Source organism: Eleutherodactylus coqui, chromosome 12 (assembly GCF_035609145.1).
Source record: "Eleutherodactylus coqui strain aEleCoq1 chromosome 12, aEleCoq1.hap1, whole genome shotgun sequence".
NCBI classification, from domain to species: domain Eukaryota; kingdom Metazoa; phylum Chordata; class Amphibia; order Anura; family Eleutherodactylidae; genus Eleutherodactylus; species Eleutherodactylus coqui.
In genome coordinates this window covers 128879957-128906485 of record NC_089848.1, presented here as the reverse complement: position 1 = coordinate 128906485, position 26529 = coordinate 128879957, and the positions used below count along the sequence as shown (strand labels likewise).

General features: G+C 48.5%; 1 protein-coding gene across 1 annotated transcript in view; it reads left to right on the top strand.

Annotated features, from left to right (window-relative positions):
* PIP4K2A (phosphatidylinositol-5-phosphate 4-kinase type 2 alpha) overlaps positions 1–26529 on the top strand; it is a 108893-nt gene that overhangs the window by 62668 nt on the left and 19696 nt on the right. Inside the window, exons 2-4 of the mRNA XM_066585780.1 lie at positions 3053–3150; positions 12038–12134; positions 24132–24284. Of these exons, the coding sequence (XP_066441877.1) occupies positions 3053–3150; positions 12038–12134; positions 24132–24284 (348 nt within the window). The remainder of the gene's footprint in view (positions 1–3052; positions 3151–12037; positions 12135–24131; positions 24285–26529) is intronic.

Genomic DNA, 26529 nt, shown 5'->3' with positions numbered 1-26529 from the left:
CGGCCCCTGTGAACAGGCAGTGGCTCATCTATGAATGACTGCCTGTTTACTGTGAATGGAGGCGGACGGAAGTGATCCCCGGTCCGCTCGGCCTCCATTCACTGAGCGAGCATTGATTCTGTATAGGAGCGATCATCGCTGGGACAGCTAACCCATATAATTTGTCCGGGTCTCTTAGGAAGTCTGTTCTAAGGATTTAACACCCTAAAGAATCCCAAGTCCTGGCGGGCGATATGAAGGGCTGTACAAACATTCCTCATTTTGAGCTAAAAGTGCTGCAGTAACCCCCAAATTGCGAATTTTTCCAAGCGCACGATATGTAAATTAATTCCACAACATTCGATGGCTGTCGTCTGGCTTACAATGCCCTCATATCTTGGACCTCCGAAACTCCACCCCTTGCAATATGGCTGCCATCTCCAGCTTCTGCTTGCGCCGCACCCCCGTGGCTAGTTGCATGTGTACTGAACTGCCCTACTGTGGGCATCTCTGACATTATCTTGTGTGCATCTAGGCCCCCGGTGTGCGGTGCAAGCAGAAGCGGCTCATTCACTGACAGCAAACAGAATATTGTGAAAATGGCCAATAAATGTAACAAATTATGTCAGAACGTTGTAGAACGTTTATAGTTACACGCCAACTGAGCTTCACTTACATGAAACCGTAGAACTCCTCTAAAGGGTTAAGAGCCAAATATTTTTATTAATTCGCTCTGAATTTTCCATTTGTAAGCGTAGCGTCGAGTGGAAGTGGCTGCTCCGGGCGCGCGGCCCAGTTATTGAGGAAGTCCAACGATGTGTTTCACTGCCTCACAATTATATTGTATCCTGTTTATCTTCGCTGGGATGACCAGGAATTACGGCTTTAGAGGAGCGTTACGCTTTAGAGTCTATTCTGCGGGGTCTAGTACTGATATACATTGTCCATAGGTGTAATATGTCCCTGATTGGATTGTTCCCAGGGGCGTAGCTACAGGCTAGTGGGCCCGGGTGCACAAGTTCAGCTCCCCCCTAACACGGCAGTCACCATATAGCTGTCAGCTTGCAGTTGTGGTGTGATAGTGATTACAGTGCAGCTACCTCCACTCATCACAGTGTATGTCTCCTCTCATTACAGTCGTCCATTAGCCTTCTCTTCCCCGGCCCAGACTACCATGAAGACCTCTTCTAGTCACAACTTATTTCCATATAATTTCCCCATTCTGTTGCTACCCACACGGCCCCTCTCAGTGCTTTTTTTGTGCCCCACAAAGTAATAGTGCCCCCTAAAGGTGACTGGGGCCCAAATAGTGTCCCTTCCCCCTCCTCAAAGTGACATTTTCCCCCTAAAGGTAACAGAGCCACCAAACAGTTCCTCCTCTCTGCCCTCAAAGTAACAGTATAAAAATGTTCTGGGCGACCAAGAGTCAATTGTTTTTCTTTAAAAATGTGTTTTTATTGTGCAACGTTCACTGTGCGGGATAAATAATGTTATATTTTAATAGTTTGGACTTTTAAGGATGTAGAGCTACCATCTGTGTGTTATATACGTTGTGTATATGTATGTATGTGTATATATATATATATATATATATATATATATGTATGTATGTATGTATGTATGTGTGTGTGTGTGTGTGTGTGTGTGTGTGTGTGTGTGTGTGTGTGTGTGTATGTATGTATATATATAAAAATGGGTGAAAAGTAAAGATGAGCGAGTGCGCTCGGATAAAGCAGTTACTCGAACGAGCCTGCTCGGACCAGTATGCAGTTACTCGAGAAGAGCGATGCTCGCTCATCTCTAGTGAAAAGTTGTGGGTTTTTTTTTTTTAGCTTTTTTAATATCTTATATATTTTTAAAAACTTATTATAGTGGCTTTTTAGTCCTCATCGGGGACTTGAACTTGCAATCACTTGAACATTTGTACAATGTGCAGCTGTACTTAACTTTATTGCTGCATATTGTAGATTTCAGTGTTATTATATTAAGCCCTGCTACAGGCAAGACTTAATAGACTACCATATATGGCAGCCCTGAGAGATTCACTAGGCTATGGACTGCCATCTTGGTTGCGCTGTCAGCATTGACCGTGGCATCCGAGGAGCTAACCAGCTACAATCAATGCTAGCTCGTATGTGTCAGCTGTCAAAAACAGCTGTCATCAATTGGATATAGAGCGGACTCCGCTTCCGAGCCGGCTCCATACATGACCTTTGACCACCCACCTAAATTTCTTGAGGGTGGTCGTAAGGGGCTAAAAGGATATTCCCGGAATGAGACTGAACTTGCAGTACCATTACATAGCAGTGCACAATGTACGGAACGTGCAGCACGGCTCCTGCAAACAGTTAATCAGCGAGGGTACCGAATAGGGATTGTCATCACTCACATCAGTTAGTATTGGAACTCACGATATATACTCCAAATTGACCTATCGGTATATTTATGGCTGCTGCCATAACGGGTTCTATTGGGCGCCGTATGAATCGCATTTTACCCAGTGGTAATGCTCCTCGGGTATAATGCCTCTGGACATATGGAGGCCTTATGGAACCTAACAAACCAAAGCCTCCATATGCCAAGGTATCAAATTGGAAATACGGTAGAGGCCCCCGTACCCCGCCGCGGTAACATTGTGTTGTATGTGAGCCCTCCCTCCTCCGATGGAAACAATGTACCATAACATTGTCCTTTTTGTCTCCGTTGTCGTACCATAATGTACCATCTTAGAACACAAGTGTTACAAAGTATCTTCATGTCCTTGTTCTCCTTCACGCTGCAGTTCGGAGCTGTCAGAATATAAATTAGATATGTAAATATCAGCATCAAATCTGTAACGTATTTCCTCTTCGCGCCACACGTTTGTAGCAATCTATTTCATCTGCCGACACGCCGGCTGCCAGATGACATTTTTCTGTATTCTGAGGTTGTGATAATTTTGTCTTAAAAGAGCAAAGAAATTTGTCAAAACCTGAATATCCAGGAGGGAAGGTCGGATCGGACGTTCACGGGCGGCCTGTCATTTCTTCATCCGTCTTGGTCTGAACGCCTCTTCTCTCTCCTTTTCTTCCAGATCAATGAGCTCAGCCACGTCCAGATCCCCATCATGCTGATGCCGGACGACTTCAAGGCCTATTCGAAAATTAAGGTGGACAATCACCTGTTTAACAAGTAAGTTATGTGTTCTTCGCGCTAAATCTGTCTATACGTTATAGATCCGTGCTCGCACCTCCTTTCGGTGGGACTCGCCATGGGAGTCCTGAGTTGTGACCGTATGTACTGGTGATTGACAGGACTGCAGACCTATCCTTACCTACAAACAGCGCCAATTCAGATGACATAATACTAGATGTAATACTTTCTCCACTTGTATGCCAGGTCTAAATGGCGGCTTTTGGCGCGGCGCGTGTCATGTGGCCAAAGGTTGCACCATAGCCCTGCTACATTGTATATTTGGTTTTGATTGCTTTTGATTGTCATGGCAACTTGCTATTGCTTGCATTGGATCACCAGTAGATCCACCATGGGCGTACATACGTACACACAAACAGATGTAGACGGGTTTACCTTCTCTCTACCTTATCGGGATCCAGGCTATCATGAATTTTCCAGCAACGACTCATTTCTGCACACTCTTCGCATCCTGCAGCTACCCACAATGCCCCAAACTATTAATGCCCCCTTAATAGCCTTGTAAAGTAACAGTGCCCTCTCTGTGGTCACGTAAAGTAACCATGACCCTTCTGTAGCCCCTCAAAGTAACAGTAACTCCTCTGTGACCCCTCAAAGTAACAATAAGACCTCTGTGGCCTCACGAGGTAATAGTGCTCCCTCTGTGACTCCACAAAGTAACAGTTCTCCATCTATGGCCCCCGTTAGGGTCCTTTTACATGGAAAGATCGTTACTCCTGTGCTTTCACATAGGAGTGATAATTGTTCACTGGATGGAGGCAAAGTTCATCAAAGATTGCATCCAGCCACTCGCCTCCATTCAGGGGAAAGAAGCAGTTGTTCATAATTGAATGACTGCCCGTTTACACTGGCCAATCGTCATATAATTTTTATGCCTGCGTAAACTGAACAACGAATGATAAGCAAATGAATTCAATCTGGCGGTGTTTACACTGACTGAAGGGCCTTAAGGTATAATGTCCCTCTCTGTGGCTCCACTTAATAATGGTGCCCCCTTTGTTGCCCCACTTAGTAATAGTGTCCTATGCTTACCTGAGTCCAGCAGTGACAGCATCTTCAGAGCAGACACCGGGTCACATGGTATAGATCTCGTCCTACCTCTCTTGGGGTCGGTGACGTCCTTGCAGGGGTTCTGAAATGGACTGGCTTAGTTATTGGTTCGAGCCAGTCAACAGGCTCCTTGCAAGCATGTCACTAACCCCAGGAGGGGTGGCACAAGATATGTGCCTAGTGACCCAGTGTCAGAAACAGGCTGGAAGAGGATGCCGCACCGCTGGACCCTAACTAGATTTGTGTTCGTATATGTCTCTGGATCATCCCTTTAAATTCATTTGCAGGATTCTGACTCCAATCGATTCATCATGGGCAGAGCAGGAAGAGATGTTAATTGCTACAGCCCATTACTTCCTTTAATTGCTGCAGCCCTTTACTTCCTTTAATTGCTACAGCCCTGTACTTCCACCCTGCTGAGAGATAGAGTAAGGGCCCTTTTACATGGGACGGCCTGTTGGGTGCAGATGCCCGATAGGTCGTCCCAGCAATAATCGTTCCTGTGCTGTACCCAGGAATGAGCATCACTCAGTGAATGGAGACAGAGCTCACTTCCATTGACAGTAAACAGGCAATCATTCATAAGTGAGCGACTGCCTGTTTGCACGAGCCGATCTGTAGTTCAGTTTTATGCATCCCGGAACTGAATGACAAACGAGAAGCAAACAAATTCTTATTCTTCATTCAATTGGGACATTTACACTGAATGATAACATTCAGATTGTTGTTGGATGCAGGAATCTGAACGATTTATCGGCCGATGTAAAAGGGCGCTGCATGAGGGAGACTGAAGAATAGCTTCAATAACTTGCATATCCTACCCAGAGAGGGAATTGCACGCTGGTTGTGTGTCTGTAGAGGGAATCTGCTGGCTTGGAAAGTCCACTGTTTCAAGCAGGTAACCTCTGCAGCATGCCAAGGAGGGAGGAGAGGCAAGAGTAGCGTCATCCAGCAGGGCTTAACCGCAGTGACCGGGGCTGAGCCGCAGCTCTGCTGTAACACGGCAGGCAATGCTAACGACGTCCTGCTAGCGGTTTAGGATGAAGGAGCCATCTCCACATACGGAGCCTTTACGCTAAATTGCCCACGGCGGTTCTGTACGTGAGGGTCCATTGTTACATTCCAGTTTTGCGCTCTCGGTTGGGTAACCTGCAGTGTAGTTAAACAGCGGAGGTCTTGTTGGTTTGTAGAACACGGACTTCTTTGCCCTGTACAATAATTTTAGTAAATTAAATATCATCTGAACTGACGAGATGCTTTTCTTACCAAAATCACAAAATGATTTCTCTGCAGTTCGGCTACGCGGCGACTTTATTAGCGCTCGGCTGAGATTTGCATTTCAAAGACTTTCTCCGGCAGCACAAAAAAGCTGCTTGATCCATAATTTACATCTGCAGAGCCGCGCCGTGCGGTGGAGTCTGCGGTCTGGGGACCGCTCTCTGTCTCGCTTTTTTTTCCTTTATAAAACACATAAGTGAAAGATGAAAACCCGGGAATTGCGCAGCAGCCGCTCCGCATTGATTGTAGTTGTTTCTGCAGCAAACGAGGGCTTCGTCTGAAGCAGAAGATGAATTACGGGCGACGCCGGATTGTGTTGGCTTTAGTGATGATAAACAAAAAACTGTTTGTTCTCGTGTTATGTGGGCAGATATTGTCCGGGTTTGGGGATTTACAGGACTTCGGCTAGGAAAGACAAACCTCAGCGGGTACTTATTTTGGAAATTGATTTCCATTATGATGGGCCAAGGCTGACCTCAAAGAAACCCGGATGGTAAACCTTAAGTGAAGGGTGTCACCCAAATACAACGCTCTACGTTGACAGAAGTATCGGGACGCATAGAAGGGAATGCCATCGGATTTTCTTCACATTTTCCATCCGGCGTTGGCCGCCATTGGCCTCAGTCACTGCAGTAACCCTACTAGGCTGCTTTCCAGCAAATTCCCATAGGTGTGAGGAGGGATTTGCCTCCATTCCTCAAGGAGCTTCAGATAGGAATGCGGGGGATGATGGGTGTGTTGGGTCTGCATCCCAAAGATACTCGATGGGATTAACATCCGGACTTTGGGCGGCCAATGAAGTTTGAAGACGTTCTGCTCCTCAAACGAAGACTCAACACTGTACTGTATGACATGGCGCTCTGTCATGTTGGTGGAGACCATTGGCTCTAGTCCTTCTTAGCAGAAATTTCCCCACACCATAACAGAACCTCCTCCATACTTCACTGTTGAGACGATGCAGTCACGTAGAAACCGCTCTCCAGGCAACCGCTACACCCAAGTGCAGCTATCCAATTGGAAGATGGTGTCCTGTGATTCAGCAGTGCACAACATTTCCTTCCACTCACTTACAGTCCGTCGCTCCAAGCCCCATCTTAGGCGTCGCTGTGCTTTCACTGCTGTGATATTGTGTGTAGCGGTCCATCCATGGTAACCCTTCACATGCCGTTCCCTGAGGATGGTTCTGGTGCTAATGAATGTTCCAATGTCCTGTGAGACCCCCTGAGCGAGGGCAGATGATGTGTGTGATGTCTTCACAGCTCCTGCAAGGCTTCGTTGTCCACTCTTTTTTATATCTTTTTTTCACGGACTTAGTTTTCCGTTTTTTATTTTTATTGGGGGGTAAAAAGCTAAAAAGAAAGATTTTTGTTTAAATTTTCAGTTATTCATTTTTAAAATAAGTATATTTCTGTTAAAATTACGTACAGGAATGGGTTCCTCATGACGGTTTTGGTTGGCGTCGGTGATGGATCATTTTCTGTTTTGTGTATATATATTTTTATTTTATTCTAAAAATGTTTAAACTTATTCTTGTAACTATTTTTTTTACCATCCATGACCCCATGAAATCATATAAGACCCCTGGGGGTCATTCACAGTGTATTTTTTTTTTGTATTACGCACTTTTCCACTTTAGCTGGGGCATCCATAGGAGCCCCAGTTACAGGGAAAACATCCCCCAGTAGTGACAATAGACACTGGCAGAGCTGATCTGCGTCTGCTAGGACCCTGCAGCTCTGCTGTAATAGGGGCTTCTAGCAGTCACGTGATTGCCAGGTAACATAGGGGAAGTAATACTTCCGCTTTAACTCTGTAGTACTTAGCACTCATTGAGCGCTATGTAGCATGGAAAGGCAGAAGCTTTTAAGAACAGCTTCTCCCCCGGGTCATCGGCTGTGTCTGACAACTGAGGACCCGACCTGCTCCAGCTTGATTGTATGAGCAGAGGCTTTTTATCCTGCACCATACTTCTGCTATCGGCGGCATTAAAGCCCAAGACCAAGCAATTTATATTTACCGAGCTTGGTCCTAAGGAGGTTTTTGAAAAGTGGAGATGAAAATCCCAAAAGATCCTAATTTCCTTATATCCAAACTAGGCCGCGCTCCTAAGCGGTTAAAGGAGACCTGCCGCCAGATTCATGCTGCTTGAACCATGGGCAGTATGACCCAGGACAAGTATATATGCCTCGGTGTTTCAGAATAAACCTACTTTGAAGATATTGTCCAAACAGCTCCGAGTCTTGGGGGCCTACCTTGGCGGGTGGCTAGGGCGCCGGGTAAGGCTGGCAAAGCTGAGCTACCAAGTGAGCTGCTGAACAGAGCAGTGTGGTGGTGTGCTGGAGCTTAGAATCCAAGATGGCACCCACTCCCTGTGTTGGCGCCGCCCCCTCTGCCACGTGCTGGCTGAGTACTCTGGGGAAAGTGGAGAGTCGATCCTTCTGTGTCCGGACCTCATTGGGGACGATGATATGGCGGTCTGGATTTGATACATGTGGTCTAGATGATTCGGGTGGAGAGAGGCTGTCGTGGCCCCCAAGACTCGGAAGTCTGTTTCGAAGTAGGTTTATTCGTAGGATTTCAGAATAAAACATACATGGATGTTCTGCACCTTCCTGACCTGCATTCATGCTGCTCCTCGTTTGGGCATTATGAACCTGGTGACAGGTTCACTTTAAGAAAGGACGTGTCATGTCCCCAAGTCAGCGGGGCCGGATGCATAGCTTTGCAGCTGCAGCCCATCTGACTCTATAACAGCTGACCTTTATGGATACTACTTCTTATCCCAATTCAGGCTTTTCTTAGACTCTGCCTCTGGTGTGGTAAATGTGTCAAGTGGGCGGTGCTCATATTTGGTTGACGGTGAGTGGTGGGCACCACCCACTTAACACAGGGAGCTGGAACAGAGATATGAACACAAGAAAAGTGTTGATAGCGTCAGCGGGGCCATGACTGCAAAGCTATGCAGCCAGACCCGCTGAAGGGGATATGACGGCTCTATAAATCCCTGTCCAGTGAGCTCCCTCTAGTGGTGGCAGCAGGCAGACAGAATATGAAGGGAAGCCGTAGATTTGGATCTCTGGTCCCTTTAATTATAACATACTAAGAGTTCTGCGCTTTCTGTGCTCTCCAGGTGCTTCCGTCTCTGTATGTTCCATCTGTTGCTTTATGTATATGTATGGGAAAAGGCGTCGTGTGGGAATGAAGAGACTGCTGGCGCCATTGCTGGTTAAATGACACATTGTGATTACATAGCCCTGACCACCAATGTTTGCTGAAGGCTTCCCAACATTTCTGAAACCTACAGCAAACAGGAGACACTAATCCAGTAGTCGCACCCATAGTTCAATAGTCACAGAGCCATCTAATCCACCTCCAGGCTGCAGCTCCTTCTGACGTGGCCCGCGGGGATCTGCTTTGGAGCGTCTGGTGTAACTGTAGCTTTTGTCTTTTGCTGTTGCGTTGACCACTTGAGTTCTCCAAGCCGTTATGCTGCCTGAAGTGAGCTGTGAAATGGTGCAACCCCCCCCCCCCCCCCTCTGATGCAGAAACCCCACTTACAGGCATTCAAAGCGCCAATACACAAGATACCCAACACATATCTGAACCATTGAGTAATAATGCCTCCGGTAGTGGACCCAATAGTAAGAGTCCCCTTTAGTGGCCCCAAAAGTAATTTTAACCTCCTTAATAACCCCAGTACTTATAGTGATCCCATTAGTGGAGCCCAGTACTAATTGTGACCCTGTTAATGGTCTGAGTAGTAATAGTGACCCTCATGGTGGCTCCAGTAATAATAGTGTCTTCCAACGTAGCCCAGTAGTTATGGTGACTCCCATAATAGTAATAGTGTCCCCCCATTGGCCTCCGGCACGGCAACCTAACAGGCAATTTCGTCACCCAGCCTGCAGTTCATGTATGCTGGCAGTTGCTGCTCCTGTGACCCCTGACCTCTTCCTTCGGCATCTCTGCTGCATACAGGCCGGAGCGTGCGAGCAGGAACATGCTTGTTGAGTTGCTACCCAACCTGCTGGCAGCTGGCAATTATTTTTAAAGGCCAGTAAAAAATAATCACCAGCTGGGTTGCAACCTGCCGCCCCTCTGAGATCCTGCAGGCTGCCACCTGAGGCAGTAGGCTCAGGTCACCTCATGGTGGGGTCGCCCTTGTCACAGTGGGGTATTTCTGCTTCTTCACGGTTTCTACTGTTTTCACGGCAAGAATGAAGAATGGGTTACTTTTCCTTTCAGGAGGAGCTTCTGCTTTGTCTAATATGATCCAATTTGCATCTTTTTCCCATGGAGCATTGCCTGAAAAATAAGTCTGCATACTCTCGTTGGGTCGCCGCATGCGACCCTATTTTTTTTCCTTCAGAATAATGAAAATCACAACGGAAGCTTGATGGAACCTGTTATAATCAAAAGCGCCATTTGGTTTCCGTCATTTGACTGATCCGGAATGCTGTTAAACGACAGAACAGAAAAACTGAAATTTTGAGCAGAAGTGTGAAATCATTCTTTTAGCTCTAATACCAGAATATCTCTCTGATTGTAACTAGAGATGAGCGAGCATACTCTCTAAGGACAATTACTCGATCGAGCATTGTCCTTAGCGAGTACCTGCCCGCTCGGAAGAAAAGGTTCGGCTGCCGGCGCACCTGAGTTGCAGCAGTGAGCAGGGAGGAGAGAGGGAGAGAGATCTCCCCTCCATTCCTCCCTGCTGCCTCCCGCCGCTCCCCGCCCGCCGCCGGTAGCCGAACCTTTTTTTCCGAGCGGGCAGGTACTCGCTAAGGGCAATGCTCGATCGAGTAATTGCCCTTAGCGAGTATGCTCGCTCATCTCTAATTGTGACGAAATTAGTTTCTACAATCACTCTAAGAGAAGATTACTATTCCTCGATGTGACGGACGTTTCCATTTTTCGCCTCATTCATTGCTAGACCTCATAGCCCCTATTTCTGGCCGAACCCCAGAACTCTGCCTCCTAAAAATCCCAATTTTGGCGCATGCACCAAATCTTTGACTTTTAAGCCACGCACGTTGCACCCCACCACTTTTTCAAAAAGTGGGCCCAACCCAGCTCTAACAGGTACGACCACGTGCGGCCCGCCATATTTACTGTAATCCACACCAGAAGCTGGCGTCAATTATAGCAAAATCCGACTCTAGTCCCTAGTTGAAGTAGGTTTTCATCTGGTGCCGCCAAATTAACCAGACGTATTAAGAGACTTCGCCTCCTAATACGTTTGTCACTCACAGCCGGATGCCGCCTCTTTGTGTGAAACTCTGCTCCAAGTAAATACCCCCCAACATTCCTATTATTAGAGGGGATATCCGGATAGAATTGGCTTTTTAATATCAGAGCCAAAAGGGTTAAAAGAATAAAACTAATGGTACTTACCCATCTTCGGCCCTGCCGATCCAGCGCTGCAGTCCTGCAATAACCCCCGTCTGTGAAGACAGCGGAAGTCAGGTGACCTCTGCCTGCCAATCAGAGACCACTGTGTCACTGTTCAGAACTCCTGATATCACAGCGCCCAGGATGTGAGTGCTGATGCCAGGAGAACGGGCAGTGATGCTACGGCCTCTGATTGGCAGGCAGGGGTCACCTGACTTCCGCTGTCTACAGAGACTAGAGGAATCACGGGCTGGAGCGCCGGGTGCGAGGACGGCTGAGTATCTTTTTGTTTTATTGTTTTCTCTCATTTGGCTCTAATTTTAAAAAAAAGTTAATTCTAATCAAACAACAACTTTAAGTTGCATGATGGGACTCGTGTGTCAGTACCACATACATGTAAGAGTCTGGGGGTCAAGGAAAGACGATGTCCATGATCGAGTAGCATCCCCATCACGGCTCGGAGCTCTCTAGTTCCTCCGGTAGATATTTAGTATATATGGTTGTTTATCATTATCATTATCATCATTACTACTGTTGTTATTATTATTATGTTGCTTCTTTTTCTTGATGATGTTTTATTAGATATGTGTTATTAAAAGGAACATGTCACTAGTTTTTCCGTTAATAAACCGGGGCCACAATGTTGTAGCACTTTGAGGCCTCGTTCACACGAGCGTGCATTTGCGCGTGCGTATGTGCGCACAAATCCGCGTATCCACGGACGTGCCAAAAAACACGTGAAAGAAGCTCTGTACCCATTGGTTTCAATGGGGCTGCCACTGCTGCTGGTGGCCCCATTGAAAGCTATGGGCTGCTGGCAACCCCTACAGTCATTTTCAGGGGAAGGTCTTTAAATATAAGCCCTTTCCTGAAAATCATCCCTAGCATGTGTAAAAAAAAATGGAAAAAATATATAATCGCCTCTCCGCCACTGTCAGGGCTCAGGCGTGTCTAGCCGCTTGGTCCCCAGCACTCTGAAGTTTTTTCAGCAGGCAGGGATTTAAAATCCCCGTCTGCTGAAAGGCCTGCGCCTGATTGGCTGAGCGCTCAGCCAATCACAGGCAGCGCTTAGCCACTCATTGAATTATTCACAGTTGTAGTCCTTCTCGGTTCAAGATATTCTAAGAACATCCTGTTTTCTTTCCAGGGAGAACATGCCTAGCCACTTTAAGTTTAAGGAATATTGTCCCATGGTCTTCCGAAATCTAAGGGAAAGGTTTGGAATCGATGATCAGGATTTCCAGGTAAGGCTTCTACGGAGCGCAATACTCTACCCATCCGGACAAGAGCTTGTTCTTAGTGACTGAATGGTCGTGTGACTGGTTCTCCCAGCGCGGTATTAGGATAGCGCTATTACTGGATGGTCTTGGTCAGTTAGTTGAGGTCCGCTCTTGGCCGCTCATTCTCAGTGGCGCAGTTATGGCCCTAAAAAGGATCATGTAGAGTGTAATGTTGTTTGGTGATCCTTTCTTGCTGACTTCATTACTATCTTACTGAGAGAATTACCCTGGTGCACGGCGCAACCTGTCGGTAAGAAACTGATGTGTAGAGATGATTCTTTCATTATTGATTGTGAAGTACCGGCTATAAAACACATTTCGAGTTGCTACGCCTCTTCATCAGTTGAAGGAGATGTCCAAGTTGTACCCCTTCACATTGAGTAACATAACAAAATGTCAAATACTCACCTCTCCCCGCTGTGTGCGCCGCCGGTGCTCGGTACCCCGCTCCTAATTTACGGGGCGTCACATGGTCCACAGCCAATAACAGAGCTCAGTGAATGAGTGCGGGGGACCGAGACCCCTTGTAGGACACAGCGGGAGAGGGAAGTATATGACAGTTTGTTATGTTACTCAATGGAAACCTCGGGATGACAGCCCCAATCTTGCCTTTGCTGTGGATCCGCACACTGCCCCCTGCTGGTGTGATGGTCTGGAAGGCCATTGCCTCTTACAATCGGACACCTATAGTGGTGCTCCGAGGGACAATGACAGCTCCGTGATATGTTCAGGACATCCTGCAGCCACATGTGTTCCTCTCATGGCGGCTTCCAGCAGGATAATGCTCGGCCGCACACAAGGGGTCACAGGAGCCCCCACAACATTTTCACACTTCCATGGCCGCCCAATTTATCACTAATAGAGCATTATAGGACCATCTGGGATGCCAACTTCAACAGCCCGGGAGTTTACACGATCTAGAGGTTAAGTTGACGCAAATGTGGATTGATATGTGGCAGGATACCATATAGAACCTGTATCCCTCCATGCCCGTCCGTATCACATCTTGTATCCAAGCAAGAGGTGGTACAACAGGGTGCTAGAGCCTCCATCCTCCCCGTATCATATCTTGTAACCAAGCTAGAGGTCGTACAACAAGGTACTAGAGCCTCCATGCTTCCCGTATCACATCTGGTATCCAAGCTAGAGGTGGTACAACAGGGTACTAGAGCCTCCATGCCCACCCATAACACATCTTGTATTCAAGCTAGAGGCGATACAACAGGGTACTAGAGCCTCCATGCCCGTCCGTATCACATCTTGTATCCAAGCTAGAGGTGGTACAACAGGGTACTAGAGCCTCCATGTCCGCCCGTATCACATCTTGTATCCAAGCTAGAGGTGGTACAACAGGGTACTAGAGCCTCCATGCCCGCCCGTATTACATCTTGTATCCAAGCTAGAGGTGGTACAACAGGGTACTGGAGCCTCCATGCCCGCCCGTATTACATCTTGTATCCAAGCTAGAGGTGGTACAACAGGGTACTAGAGCCTCTCTACAAGGGTTCGGTTCTCCACAATAAATTATGGTTTTGCTCTGATGTTGTAATCACTTATATCAATGTTACAATCACAGAGAAAGTCATTCCATCCAATGACAGCTTCCAGGGGAGGGATGTTACTGACAATGAGTATGTAATGTAACTTCCTGATGTCCTATAAGTGTGAAATTTGGCACGCCCATTCTTTAGGTCCTAAACAGGATAAGTGAAAGAATCAAAACTCGATTATTCAATCCTAAGTGCACCCCTATGTTATGTAACTTCCCGGTGTCATACATGTGTGAAATTTGGCACAACTATCTAACTGACCTCTGCCTGTATACACTGAGGAGAATATACTGAAAGGCTGTAAAATACATAAGGAAGCGGCCATGGACTGTAGGGATGAAGCCTTTAAGGCTAAGGAGGGGCTGCATCCTCCAGTCTGAGGGTAAATTTGAATAGAAAGGAGTGTTACATTTAAGGGTAAAAAGTGAGTAGAGTGGAAGGGGTGGCACATTCTGCAGAGGGACATCGGTACATGCAGTCTGAGGAGAATCTAACGCTGCTCTATGTATATACATATATTCCTCAGTTCCTCTGAAGTAACCGCAACTTCGTAAAATTTTCAGTGCGAATGACACGTAAACACCTGTACCAAATTATCCCTGGCGAAGCTGGGTATATCAGCCAGTATATGTGTACATACATACATACATACATACATACATACATATATACACACATACATATATACACACACTCCTTCTAGTGAAGGGATGTTACTGACACTGAGTGTGTGTGTGTGTATGTATATATATACTCCTTCTAGTGGAGGGATGTTACTGACACTGAGATTATCTTCATCCTTCCGATTTGCTTCTCTTACTGTAAATTCTGCAGACAGAAGGGAATGAAGTGACTTTTAAAGACGAGATTTGCAGCTTGGAGCATAATGACAAAGACGACGTGACTCCCAGATGTCACCTGTCTTTCGGGGCAGAAGTACAGAAGTGTTGCTTCACCCGCCGCTGACATTTCTGTCGTCCCTGTCTCCAGCTAGAGACCTGCCGGGGGTCACACCGAGCCGAGAAGTCAGACGATTTTTGTTAAGGTTTTCCTGTATTAGTTATAAATATGTCACCTGTAAATATCCATTCTTATCCCCCCTGATTTATATTCTCTGTTCCTGAGAACGCGGAGCGGCCGCTCTGATGCTCTTATAAGTTCCGCCGGAGTCACTGGGTGTCTGGAGTCCAGTCCTGTAAATGCATGCTGTGTATACCTAGACAACTCCTATAGGAGCGTATGGAGGGTTATCCCACAAATACATTATCGCCTGTCTGCAGGATAGGTGCTAAACACATGATCACTGGGGGCTGACCACGTGAACCCCCACTTATCATAAGAATGGCGCAGCTGAGTCTCCCTGAGTGGCCGTGGGCATGCGTGACCATCACTCCATTCAAAAGTCAAAAAGAGTCTGATTTTCAGACCATGTGCTGATTTCACGGGTATACAGCGTGGGAAACGGGGAGGCGGTCAGTATAAAAAATACACTTCCCCCGCGCCCCGTTACCTCCCCTAACAACACCATAACTTACTTTATGCTCTGTTCGGTGGAGACACTGTCCCTTTAATTCCAAGGACCCTGCATTGCTGTGATGATTTGTATACAGTTTACATATTGAGAATCCTACTTAAGGCCGCCTGCAGACGAGCGGGTCGGATCCGGCGGCGAGAATTCTCGCCGCGGGACCCGACCTGAGCGCCTGCAGAGACGAGTACGCGCCGGCGGCCCCGGCTCATTCGTGTGCCAGCAGCCGGCGCATGCGCAGACCGGAGCCAGCGGCCGGGTGAGTGACGTATCTGTGCGAGGCTCTGCGAGCCCTGCACAAAAATACGACATGCCGCTGTTTGTTTGCTGCGCGAGATTTCGCGCGGCCGTCTGCATAGGAGTGCGTATTGTAATGCACTCCTAGGCAGGCTTTGAGCGGCGGAAATCTCGCGGGAAATCCCGCTGCGGGATTTCCGCCCGTGTGCAGGCGGCCTTAAGGCATGAATCCTACTGAACTTGTATGACAAGTCTGATAAATGCGGGTCCCACCTCTGGGACCCATCCCTAGCTCCCAATGCTCCTGGCCTGACTACAAGCGGTGGCCAGGGATTGTCAGGAACTAAGGAAACAGCCAAATGTGCTGGCTCTGTAGCTGCCATTGTACATGGTATGAGGTAGTCAGGAGGACGGCCACATACGACAGTTGTAAGCTGTATCTGTACGTCCTATAGAAGTGCATAGAAGATGTCTCCGCAGCTCTCAAGTTATAGAAATCGCTCACCCTGCTGTACTGTTTCCTTAATTCTCATCCACTTCTATGGGAGTTACGTTAACAGTCGCATGCGGCTGTTTCGGTCCTGCCAACCACCTCGTCCCATGTTTGGCTGAGATGGTACACCCTCATTTGACACTTTTATGCTCGTTTATAAACTGTAACATGGTAAGCAATGGAGATTTCGGAATCTGATTACAATCCCACATGGCCCAGTTGTCTTCGTAGTAGGGGATCGATGATCCCCCCCCTATATGCATCCAATATATCAGCTATTCCTCATGGAGTGGTTGAGAAGCTGAGATGGCGTCCGTGTATTGTAGCGGCGGTGTATGTTGTTCTGGTGAAGAGTCTTTATCTGGCGGTTCCCCTGTGTGATCACATGGCTGCCGATCCCCTCGAGGCTTCCAGACTGATGCTAAGAAAACCACTTTGTATCATCTGCTGTTGGCTCCTAGATAAACCGTGCGACGCGCACATTACATTAGTTTTGTTTTTCCTGCAAACATAAGATTTCTTTAAATTTTATCTGTAATAATATTTCCCCTGCGGCCGCGTTCTGTCACCGAGATAATCATTACTCAAAGTGAGAAAACCGTCATTTATGACTGTATCGTGCCGGCCCGAGGGCAGATGGCACCCTCCATCTGAAAAAAAAGCAATATATTGATAGGCAGTTTGTCTGCATTGTGCTTGTGCAGAAAGCAGCAAGATGGCAGCATACCCACACAGCTCAGGGAATAAATACCAGAACCAAGCTCATAACATAGATACAATACCAGAACCAGACTAAATAGGAGCATGGTTCTGGTACTCTAACATAAATACAACACCAGACTCAAGCTTGTAACATAGATCGAGTACCAGAACCAAGCACACTATATCAATACAACACCAGAAAAGCTCAGTGAATACATATTGTACCAGAACCAAACTCAAGACATAAAGCCGCAGAACCAAGCTCAGTACATAAATACAGCAACAGAAACCAGCACAATACATAAATACAGCACCACAACTATGCTTGGCATATAAATACAGAACCAGACACAACATTCCCCTAAAACCAGACAGAGTGTCCACTTTAAGAGAGCCAACCACAGCACCCCCTATAACACAGTCGGGCACAGTGCCCCCCTAGAACAGAGCCATCCAGAGTGCTCCCTGTAACAAAGTAGGACACAGCACCCTCTATAAACAGAGCCTGATACAGCACCCCCCTAGACCAGAGCCTGATACAGCACCCCCCTAGACCAGAGCCGGGTACAGCACCCCCCTAGACCAGAGCCGGGTACGGCGTCCCCCTAGACCAGAGCCTGATGCAGCACCCCCCTAGACCAGAGCCAGGTACGGCGTCCCCCTAGACCAGAGCCTGATACAGCACCCCCCTAGACCAGAGCCTGATACAGCACCCCCCTAGACCAGAGCCAGGTACGGCGTCCCCCTAGACCAGAGCCTGATACAGCACCCCCCTAGACCAGAGCCTGATACAGCACCCCCCTAAACCAGAGCCGGGCACGGCGTCCCCCTAAACCAGAGCCGGGCACGGCGTCCCCCTAAACCAGAGCCGGGCACGGCGTCCCCCTAGACCAGAGCCGGGCACGGCGTCGCCCTAGACCAGAGCCGGGCACGGCGTCGCCCTAGACCAGAGCCGGGCACGGCGTCGCCCTAGACCAGAGCCGGGCACGGCGTCGCCCTAGACCAGAGCCGGGCACGGCGTCGCCCTAGACCAGAGCCGGGCACGGCGTCGCCCTAGACCAGAGCCGGGCACGGCGTCGCCCTAGACCAGAGCCGGGCACGGCGTCGCCCTAGACCAGAGCCGGGCACGGCGTCCCCCTGCAACAGAGCCTGATACGGCGTCCCTCTAGACCAGAGCCGGGTATGACGTCCCCCTATAACAGAGCTGGACACGGCATCTCCCTACAACAGAGCCGGGCACGGCGTCCCCCTATAACAGAGCCTGATACAGCATCCCCTATACCAGAGCCGGGCACGGCGTCCCCCCTATAACAGAGCCGGGCACGGCGTCCCCCCTATAACAGAGCCGGGCACGGCGTCCCCCCTATAACAGAGCCGGGCACGGCGTCCCCCCTATAACAGAGTCGGGCACGGCATCCCCCCTATAACAGAGTCGGGCACGGCGTCCCCCCTATAACAGAGTCGGGCACGGCGCCCCCCCTGTAACAGAGTCGGGCACGGCGCCCCCCCTGTAACAGAGTCGGGCACGGCGCCCCCCCTATAACAGAGTCGGGCACGGCGCCCCCCCTATAACAGAGTCGGGCACGGCGCCCCCCCTATAACAGAGTCGGGCACGGCGCCCCCCCTATAACAGAGTCGGGCACGGCGCCCCCCCTATAACAGAGTCGGGCACGGCGCCCCCCCTATAACAGAGTCGGGCACGGCGCCCCCCTATAACAGAGTCGGGCACGGCGTCCCCCCTATAACAGAGTCGGGCACGGCGTCCCCCCTATAACAGAGTCGGGCACGGCGCCCCCCCCTATAACAGAGTCGGGCACGGCGCCCCCCCCTATAACAGAGACGGGCACGGCGCCCCCCCTATAACAGAGACGGGCACGGCGCCCCCCCTATAACAGAGACGGGCACGGCGTCCCCCTATAATGGAGCTCGACACAGAGTTACAGTAACAAAGTTTGCCAGTGCCCACCTTCTGTACTGTCACCCACGGTGAGGCGGCTACAGCAATCCACCGCAGCAGAGTCAACCGCAGTGATCCACCGTTTGGAAGAGTCTCTGGTTTGGCGACATGAGTTAGAGGAGTTGTGCTAAGCTATAAGTTATCTCCTGTCTGCATATGATGATTGGTGGGGATCTGACCACTGAGACCCCCACCAATCCCAAGAACAGGGGTCCAGTTGGTCCCCGAGCAGAGGTCACACAGGTGACTTCAGTGACAGCGCCAGAGAGTTTACCAAACAAAGTTGAACTCGGTGTCTTTGAAGTGGTTGGAGCAGCAGTGCCCCCGTGTGACCTCCGCTCCAATCACTCAGGTACTAACTGGACCCCCGGTCTTAGGATCAGTGGGGGTTATATTGGTCGGACCACTATCCTGTGGATAGGGAATAACTTTATAACTTTCCATAACCCCTTTCATTTATCTCCCCCATGACAAAGCCAACCCAAGTGTTCCCCATAATACAGGGTTTGGTCTAAAAGCCGGATCCAGCGCTATATCTCACTACGGGGGTCCTACATATAAATAAAATGGCGTACTCTCTAAGTCCGGTGGGACGGCTTCTATGACTGCAGTAAGGGAAGCGTACTGGAAGTGGCTCCTTCTACGATACATGCAAGGAGCCGTCGGACAGGGCAGTCCAGGACTGATGCAATCATTGCGGGCCGTTTTAGTGAACAGCGAAGCGCCAATTCAGTGCAGATGCAATGCAAATGACTAGTAGGAGCACGAGCCATCAGAAGACAAATTTCAACTTGAAGGTGTATGTTGGAATTTGGCGTGATTGCCTTGTTGGACCCGTGTTCATTCCAGGGACCCTCAGAGCCGATCAGTGCCAAAACCTCCTGCAGACGACAGGATGACTCCCTGGATGATCGGCCCCTATTGTAGCAGTAGGGGGCCACTGCAGTCCTGTTTATATGTATCTGTGAGTTCTTCTTAAGATGGTCACCTACATGACCAGTGAACCCCCCCATTGGTTAAGTGCACCTTACTGATCCCCCATTATCAGCTTTATCGCCCCCACCCCCGTGTGTCTATGAATCTTTAACCTCCATGTCTGGATCAGATGTCACCGGTTCAAGAACTTGACTTTGAAGCTGAGAACGTCAATTTCAAGACGTTTTATTGTGACTGCCCTACAAGATTGGGAAGGCTTGTGGCATCTGACTCCTTGGTGCCCGCTGTGTTCACGATCATCCGTATCCAATCCTGAAAAACTCTTTCTGTCTGTTTGCTTTAATCTTACTGGAGAGTAATTTGACCTGTGCATTTACAAGCAATCTGGTGCTGGATTCCTGCTTTCATCTTCTTCCGAGGATCATGGACTCACCTGCCACCTGGTGGACATCACAGGACATGTGCACTCCGGTCACTGACGGCTGCCGCCCGCACCGCCGCCTGGACGCTGCACAGTAGGCCACTCGTGTGAAATGCAGCAGTTTCTGAATATGTATGAGGCAGCTAATGCAGCCGTGTAAGAGGCATGAAACGTAGATGTCAGGCCTCATATATGGAAGCCATCAAACATGAATCAAGTATCGGCTCCAGGGAGGTAAGTAGTACAAGATCAGTTATAGGAGAACAAATTGCTTATGCAGGTATACATAGAATACATAGGGCACAGGCTGGACCAAAACCGTCTTACGGTGCTGATCCCAGATCAAACAGAACATGCAACAGTATTATATACTAGCCTACCAAAGTAATTGGACCCCTGAGCAAGAACCACAAGTAGTATCTATATTCCATATGATAATACTTAGTGCGGCACCTTTGGCCCTAATGACATGGCATACTTTCTAACATCTGATACACTTCTGCTGGTATTTCCCTCCATTCATCCTTCAAATGTCTGGTAAGTTCTCTCAAAGAAGATGGGCGCTGTTCATATTTCCTGATCCGATGCTCCAGTTTGTCCAAAAGATGTTCAGTAGGTTCAGGTCAGGACTCTGTGCAGCCGGTCCAATCAGAGAACATCCATATCCTCGAACCAGCATAAAACATCATTGGATGTGTGACGAGGCGCGTTGTCTTGTTGGAAGTATGGCCGACCATTCCCAGAGTATTGGCACATTGTCAGCTGCACATTATTGTCTACAGTGTCAGGCTCACCTCCGTGTTCATGGTTCTTATTACTACAACCAACGGACGGACCGAGACCATGCCATGTAAAACATCCCCAGACCATAACAGAACCTCTGCCGTACTTAGCTGTTGGTACAACACACTCAGGCAGGCAGCGTTCCTCCGGCGTTCCCCACACCCGGGTATGTGAAGATGGAGCAGCGGGATTCATCATTCGATAGAACAGTCTTGCATTTGTCAACTCTCCAATGACGACACTCCTTGCACCATTGTAGACGGGCCGATTCATGTGCTGTGTGATAGACGGCATAACCCATATATGCATCAGGGTGCCGTTCCCATCACAAACTACGGCTGGTTTTACTGAGCATGTGTGACCACCAGCACTGGGTACATTAGGGGGGCGTTCTAAAAATCAAAGCCATAGCGAGGCCGCCATCACAGGAATGTAACGGCCTCATCTGGAGCATTTTTAAAATGGTTTCAATTGAAACCTTTTTTTTGCCTGATCTAGCAGTGATATGTCATAATTAATCAATTTAGTGATTAAAATGTGTGTTTGTTACTTTACTGTGTCTTTAACTCACAGTAAGTTGGAAGGGAGCGCATGGAGTCGGCTCAGAATAACTCCAAGCCTGGCTTTTAAACTCCTTGGATGCCGTGGTCAGTAGTGAACTCAGTATCAAAGTGGTTAGACAGAGGGGAAGCTTCCTTTGCCACTCAGTCAGCCCCTGGCAATGCAGTCACAATTTGCCAAGGGGTTGTCATGGCAACTGGGATCAAGTTATGGTCCACAGGTTTACCATCTTAGGGCCCTTTAACATGGGACGATCTGTTGAGCACAGCTGCCCGACAGGTTGTCCCGGTAGTGACGGTTGCTGTGCTTTTACACAGGCATGATTATCACTAGTAAATGGAGGTGGAGCGGGTTGGGGAACGATAGATGGGCCAGTCTGTTTTTAAGTTTTCTGCACGCACCTCTCATTTTTAGGCCACCTATCCACAGCCGAGGTGGAATATCGCTATCAATATTCCGCTGTGGTGGAGGAGGGGGGAGCACTGACAGGTTTCCGAGATAGGCTTACTGTGGAGAATCGCGCCAATCGCAGCATGCCGCGATTTAAATCCCGTGAGCAGAGAATCGCTATGATTCTCCGCTCATGGATGCCAGCGCTGTGCCTTCCATAGTTATCCTATGGAAAGCTTTCAGAGGGTGATCCGCGGGCAATTTATCGCCAGCGGATCATCGCCAGGGGACAGGCAGCCTTAAAGTCGCCGCAATTAACCTATCATTATCGTGTAGATCGGGCTGCGCTTTTTATAGTTATCCTATGGAAAGCACTTCATGCGTTACCCGCGTACTGATTATCGCCGCAGATAACGCAATGAAGAATCGCCCGTGGACAGGAGGCCTTACTGCACCACGAACCCTGTAAAAATATACTCCTCACACACAAATGGCGCAATTGTTTTTTTTCCCCCCACTTACAAATTCTTAACGTTTTTCCAACACATTAGATGGTATGATGTTAAATTGTATCACTGAAGAACACAACTCGTCACGTAAAAAACAACAAGCCCTCGTTTAGCGATGTCACCGGAATATAAAAAAGTCGTGATTTTTTTAAAAGTGGGAATACCAGAACTGCAGATTGTGGCTTGGACGCCGGCGCATCAATAACCTCTGGTCATGGAAGAGTTAAGTATTGCACTATTTATCCCACACGGTGAAGGATGTACGAAAAAAAGTTATACATTGTCCGAATGGCGTGTTTTTGTAACCCATCTCCCAAACAATGGGCTAAAAAGGATGAAAAAGTCTTGTGTGCCCAAAAATGGTGGCAATGAAAACTAAAGCGCTGCGGAATATGTTGGCGCTATACAAATAAAGATTTATTATTATTATTATTATTTGCCCCGCAAAAAATGAATTTGTCGATGCAAAGTAATTTATATAATATTGAGCACACACCTGCATATACAGAACAGAAAGGGGTTTCATTTTACAAAAGTGTCAGGACTCGGGGTCCGGGAGTCTGGAAGTGCCTGAAAATACCCGCAACCCCTGTCCCTACCTACTTGCCCCCCTGGGTTAAGCCCCAGGGCGACGGTCCCTACACTCACTAGGGAAGGGGAACACCGGGACTAACAAACAGACAGACACTGGAACAAACAACAGCAAGGAGAGTCAGACTATCCGGGGCGGCAGTGAGAGGGTGCGCGGTACAAGAGGGTCAGGCAAAGGCAACGGCAGGTTCAAAAACAGGGAGTCAAAAGTCAGGAGTCACAACAAGAAGTACCCTGGTGTAGCAGGAAGACCAAACTAACACTAGCACTGGTCTGCAGACACAAGCAGGTTTAATGCTGTCAGAGCTCCCGCCCCAGCAGCTGATTGGGACGGGGGGGGGGGGGGTCTGACAGCAGCTGATTGGGACGGGGGGGGGGGTCTGACAGCAGCTGATTGGGACGGGGGGGGGGGGGGTCTGACAGCAGCTGATTGGGACGGGGGGGGGGGGGTCTGACAGCAGCTGATTGGGACGGGGGGGGGGGGGGTCTGACAGCAGCTGATTGGGACGGGGGGGTCTGACAGCAGCTGATTGGGACGGGGGGGTCTGACAGCAGCTGATTGGGACGGGGGGGGGGGGTCTGACAGCAGCTGATTGGGACGGGGGGGTCTGGCAGCAGCTGATTGGGACGGGGGGGGGTCTGACAGCAGCTGATTGGGACGGGGGGGTCTGACAGCAGCTGATTGGGACGGGGGGGGGGGGGGTCTGACAGCAGCTGAGTTTATTCGGCAGCACTGGGGAACCCACCCCCAGCCCTGCAGGAGGCAGGGAAGGAGACACAAGCCTGGTTGCCATAATACCGAGGACGCAACGCGTCCCTAGCAACCCGGCGGCCAGGGGAGGTGATGAGGACCGAGGCTCCCCTGTGACGCCCAGCAGCAGCCTGTGTGACAGGACCGGTGGTGCGGATTCTTACAAAAAGTCTTAAAGTAAAAAATGTAGAAACAAGGTATCGTCATAGTTGGGCCATGAAAGAAGCTAACGCACCCGCAACCTCCAGAGAAGAATGGCGCAATTGTGTTTGATTGAATTTCACCCCACTTAAAAATGTTTTTAAAGTTTTTAAATCTGAGAGCAGCATGCAATGTCTGACAACGGATCAGAGGGTGAATCAAGGAGTACGAGGAGCGCTGGGGCCATCTTGGACAACCAGTGAGGGGCCCCACGGTCAGGCGAATCATAGGTAGTATAACTTCCCGCTCTGGACCCTGTCACTTCATGGACCATCCTTCTGTACGGTCTATATCTCATGGCGGTCTGGATGTCTTGCAGTTTATGTACTAATTCTACCTTCTGTTTCACAGAACTCCCTGACCAGATATGCCCCTTTGGCCAACGACTCTCAGGCTCGCAGCGGAGCTAGGTTTCACGCTTCTTGCGACAAGCGGTATATTATCAAGACTATTACAAGTGAAGATGTGGCTGAGATGCACAATATACTAAAGAAATACCACCAGGTACGTTAAGGAAATAAAGCTGTTAAAAGTTCAAAAACATCCTACTTTTCTAATTTTTCCTATACAAAAGCATCCATATTTGGAATCACCGTATATGTAAGAGTCCGACCTATTAGATTATCGTAATAATATGTATCGCACATGGTGAAGGCCGGTGAAGCAAAAAAAAAGGACGGAATGCCAGAATTGTGATTTCCCCCCCCCCCCCCCCCCCCCCCGACTCTCAAAAACTTTAAATAAAAAGTGATCAATAAGATGTATGCACCCAAAAAGGGTGGTAATAAATACCGCAGCTCACACCGTAAAAAAAGGGATCCCTGACATAGGCAAATCAATGAGGAAATCAAACGGTTACGGGTCTGAGGATATGATGGCGGAGCGCAATTCTTGTGTAAGAAAAAAATTCATTAACTTTTTAAGACTAGAAAAACATTTGTAAAAAACATTTGGTATCCCATCATCATACGGACCCACGGGACAACGCTCATGTCCTTTGTGTTGTACTGTGAACTCTTTGAAAAATAAAACTCGCCAAAAATGGCGCAATTGTATTTTTTTTCTTCATTTCTCCCCACTTCAAAAATGTCCAACCGTTTCCCGTACATTAAATGTTACCATTAGAGCATGCAGCTTCTCCCGCAGGACAGGAGCCCTCGTAGGGTATGTCAGACGAAGAATTAAAAAGTTATGGCTATTGAAACCCGTGGATGAAAAGACTGGACTGATGCCGGGGTGACCATGAGGTTCAGCGGTAAATGAGGGACTTTGTCTAGCTCCACCTCTCAAGGAGCACCATCTACCCAGAGCCCCCCTGAACCGTCTTGTCCTACAGCCGCGTTACCAACCATAATCTACTGTATGTAGTCTGAAGTTCTCAGGAACTTTCACCATTGATGACCAATCTTCAGGACAGGTTATCACTCAGAATCGGCTGTCAGCGCAGAGAGCACCAAGCAGATAGCGCTGTCCACATTGCATCAGCCGTGCTTGCTACTACAGCCATTCAATTCAATGTGAGCTCTGCCTGTAGTACCAAGTCAAGCCACTGCAATGTTGACAGCGCTATCCGCTTCCAGCAATGTCCACACTGACAGCAGACGCAATGATCAGCGGAGATCCAGAACAGTGGACCACCGTCAAGCGGTTGGCAGCAGAAATGCAGTCCTAAGCTCTTGCTCACAACCTGAAGTTTGCAGGTTCAATCCCCACTTGGGTCAGGTAGCCGGCTCAAGGTTGACTCAGCCTTCCATCCTTCCGAGGTCGCTGGGGGGTAAAAATGACTGGGGAAGGCAATGGCAAACCATCCGGCAAAACCAGTCTGCCAAGAAAAGGTGACGATAGGACGTCACCTGAGGAGTCGGTCATGACTCTGTGCTCGCAGCGGGGGACTCCACCTATCCTGAAGACCGGTCTCAGATAAGTTGCTAGTTGTTTAACCCTTTAGTGACGCGGCCTATTTTGAATTTCACCGCTTGTTTTGAGGATTTTCATTTCCAAATTTCTAACCCCATTCCTTTTTTATTTTTCCATCGGCCTGGCCGTATGCCGGCTTGTTTTTTGCGCGGCGGACCGTGGGCTTTTATTTGTACAATCTTTTGGGGCAGAACTGATGTGTTTTCTCTCCCTCCTGCGCGACGCCTCATCATACATTGTATTGGATCAGTTTTAGTACATTTTTGTGGAGGGCAGGAAGAGAAAACCTACTGATTCAGTAATAATGCCACAAAAATGACACAATCCTCTTTCACTGCCGCTACGATTACCACAATACCGAAGCGATCATTTTTTTAGGTTTTCCCACTTTTGCACAATACAAACCCATTTTTTAGAATTTTTCTTATTAAATCACTGCTTCAAAGTCCTGTAGTTTTCATTGGTACAGTTTTGGGGCCCCCATGTTTTTGGGTTTTTTTTATCACTTTTATTACTGTTTAGAGAGGCAAAATGAACAAATGAAGCTTTTTTTTTGTTTTTTTGTAATACATTTTTTGTCCTTTGCAGATCAATAGTGTGTTTTACAGATGGTTATGGACTCGGCGATCGCAAACAGACCCATTTTTGTATTTAATTTCTTTTTCTAGAGGGGAAAGCGGCCAAGAAAGGCGGTGATAAATCAACTTTTTGGCAATTCCTCGCAAGGAATCTTTATTATTTCCTGTGGGATCTTTAAACAGCTGGCATCGCCCTCGCATGTCATGTGATCTGTATGCGAGTGCGATGAGATGTTTACCATTCAGAACTATTT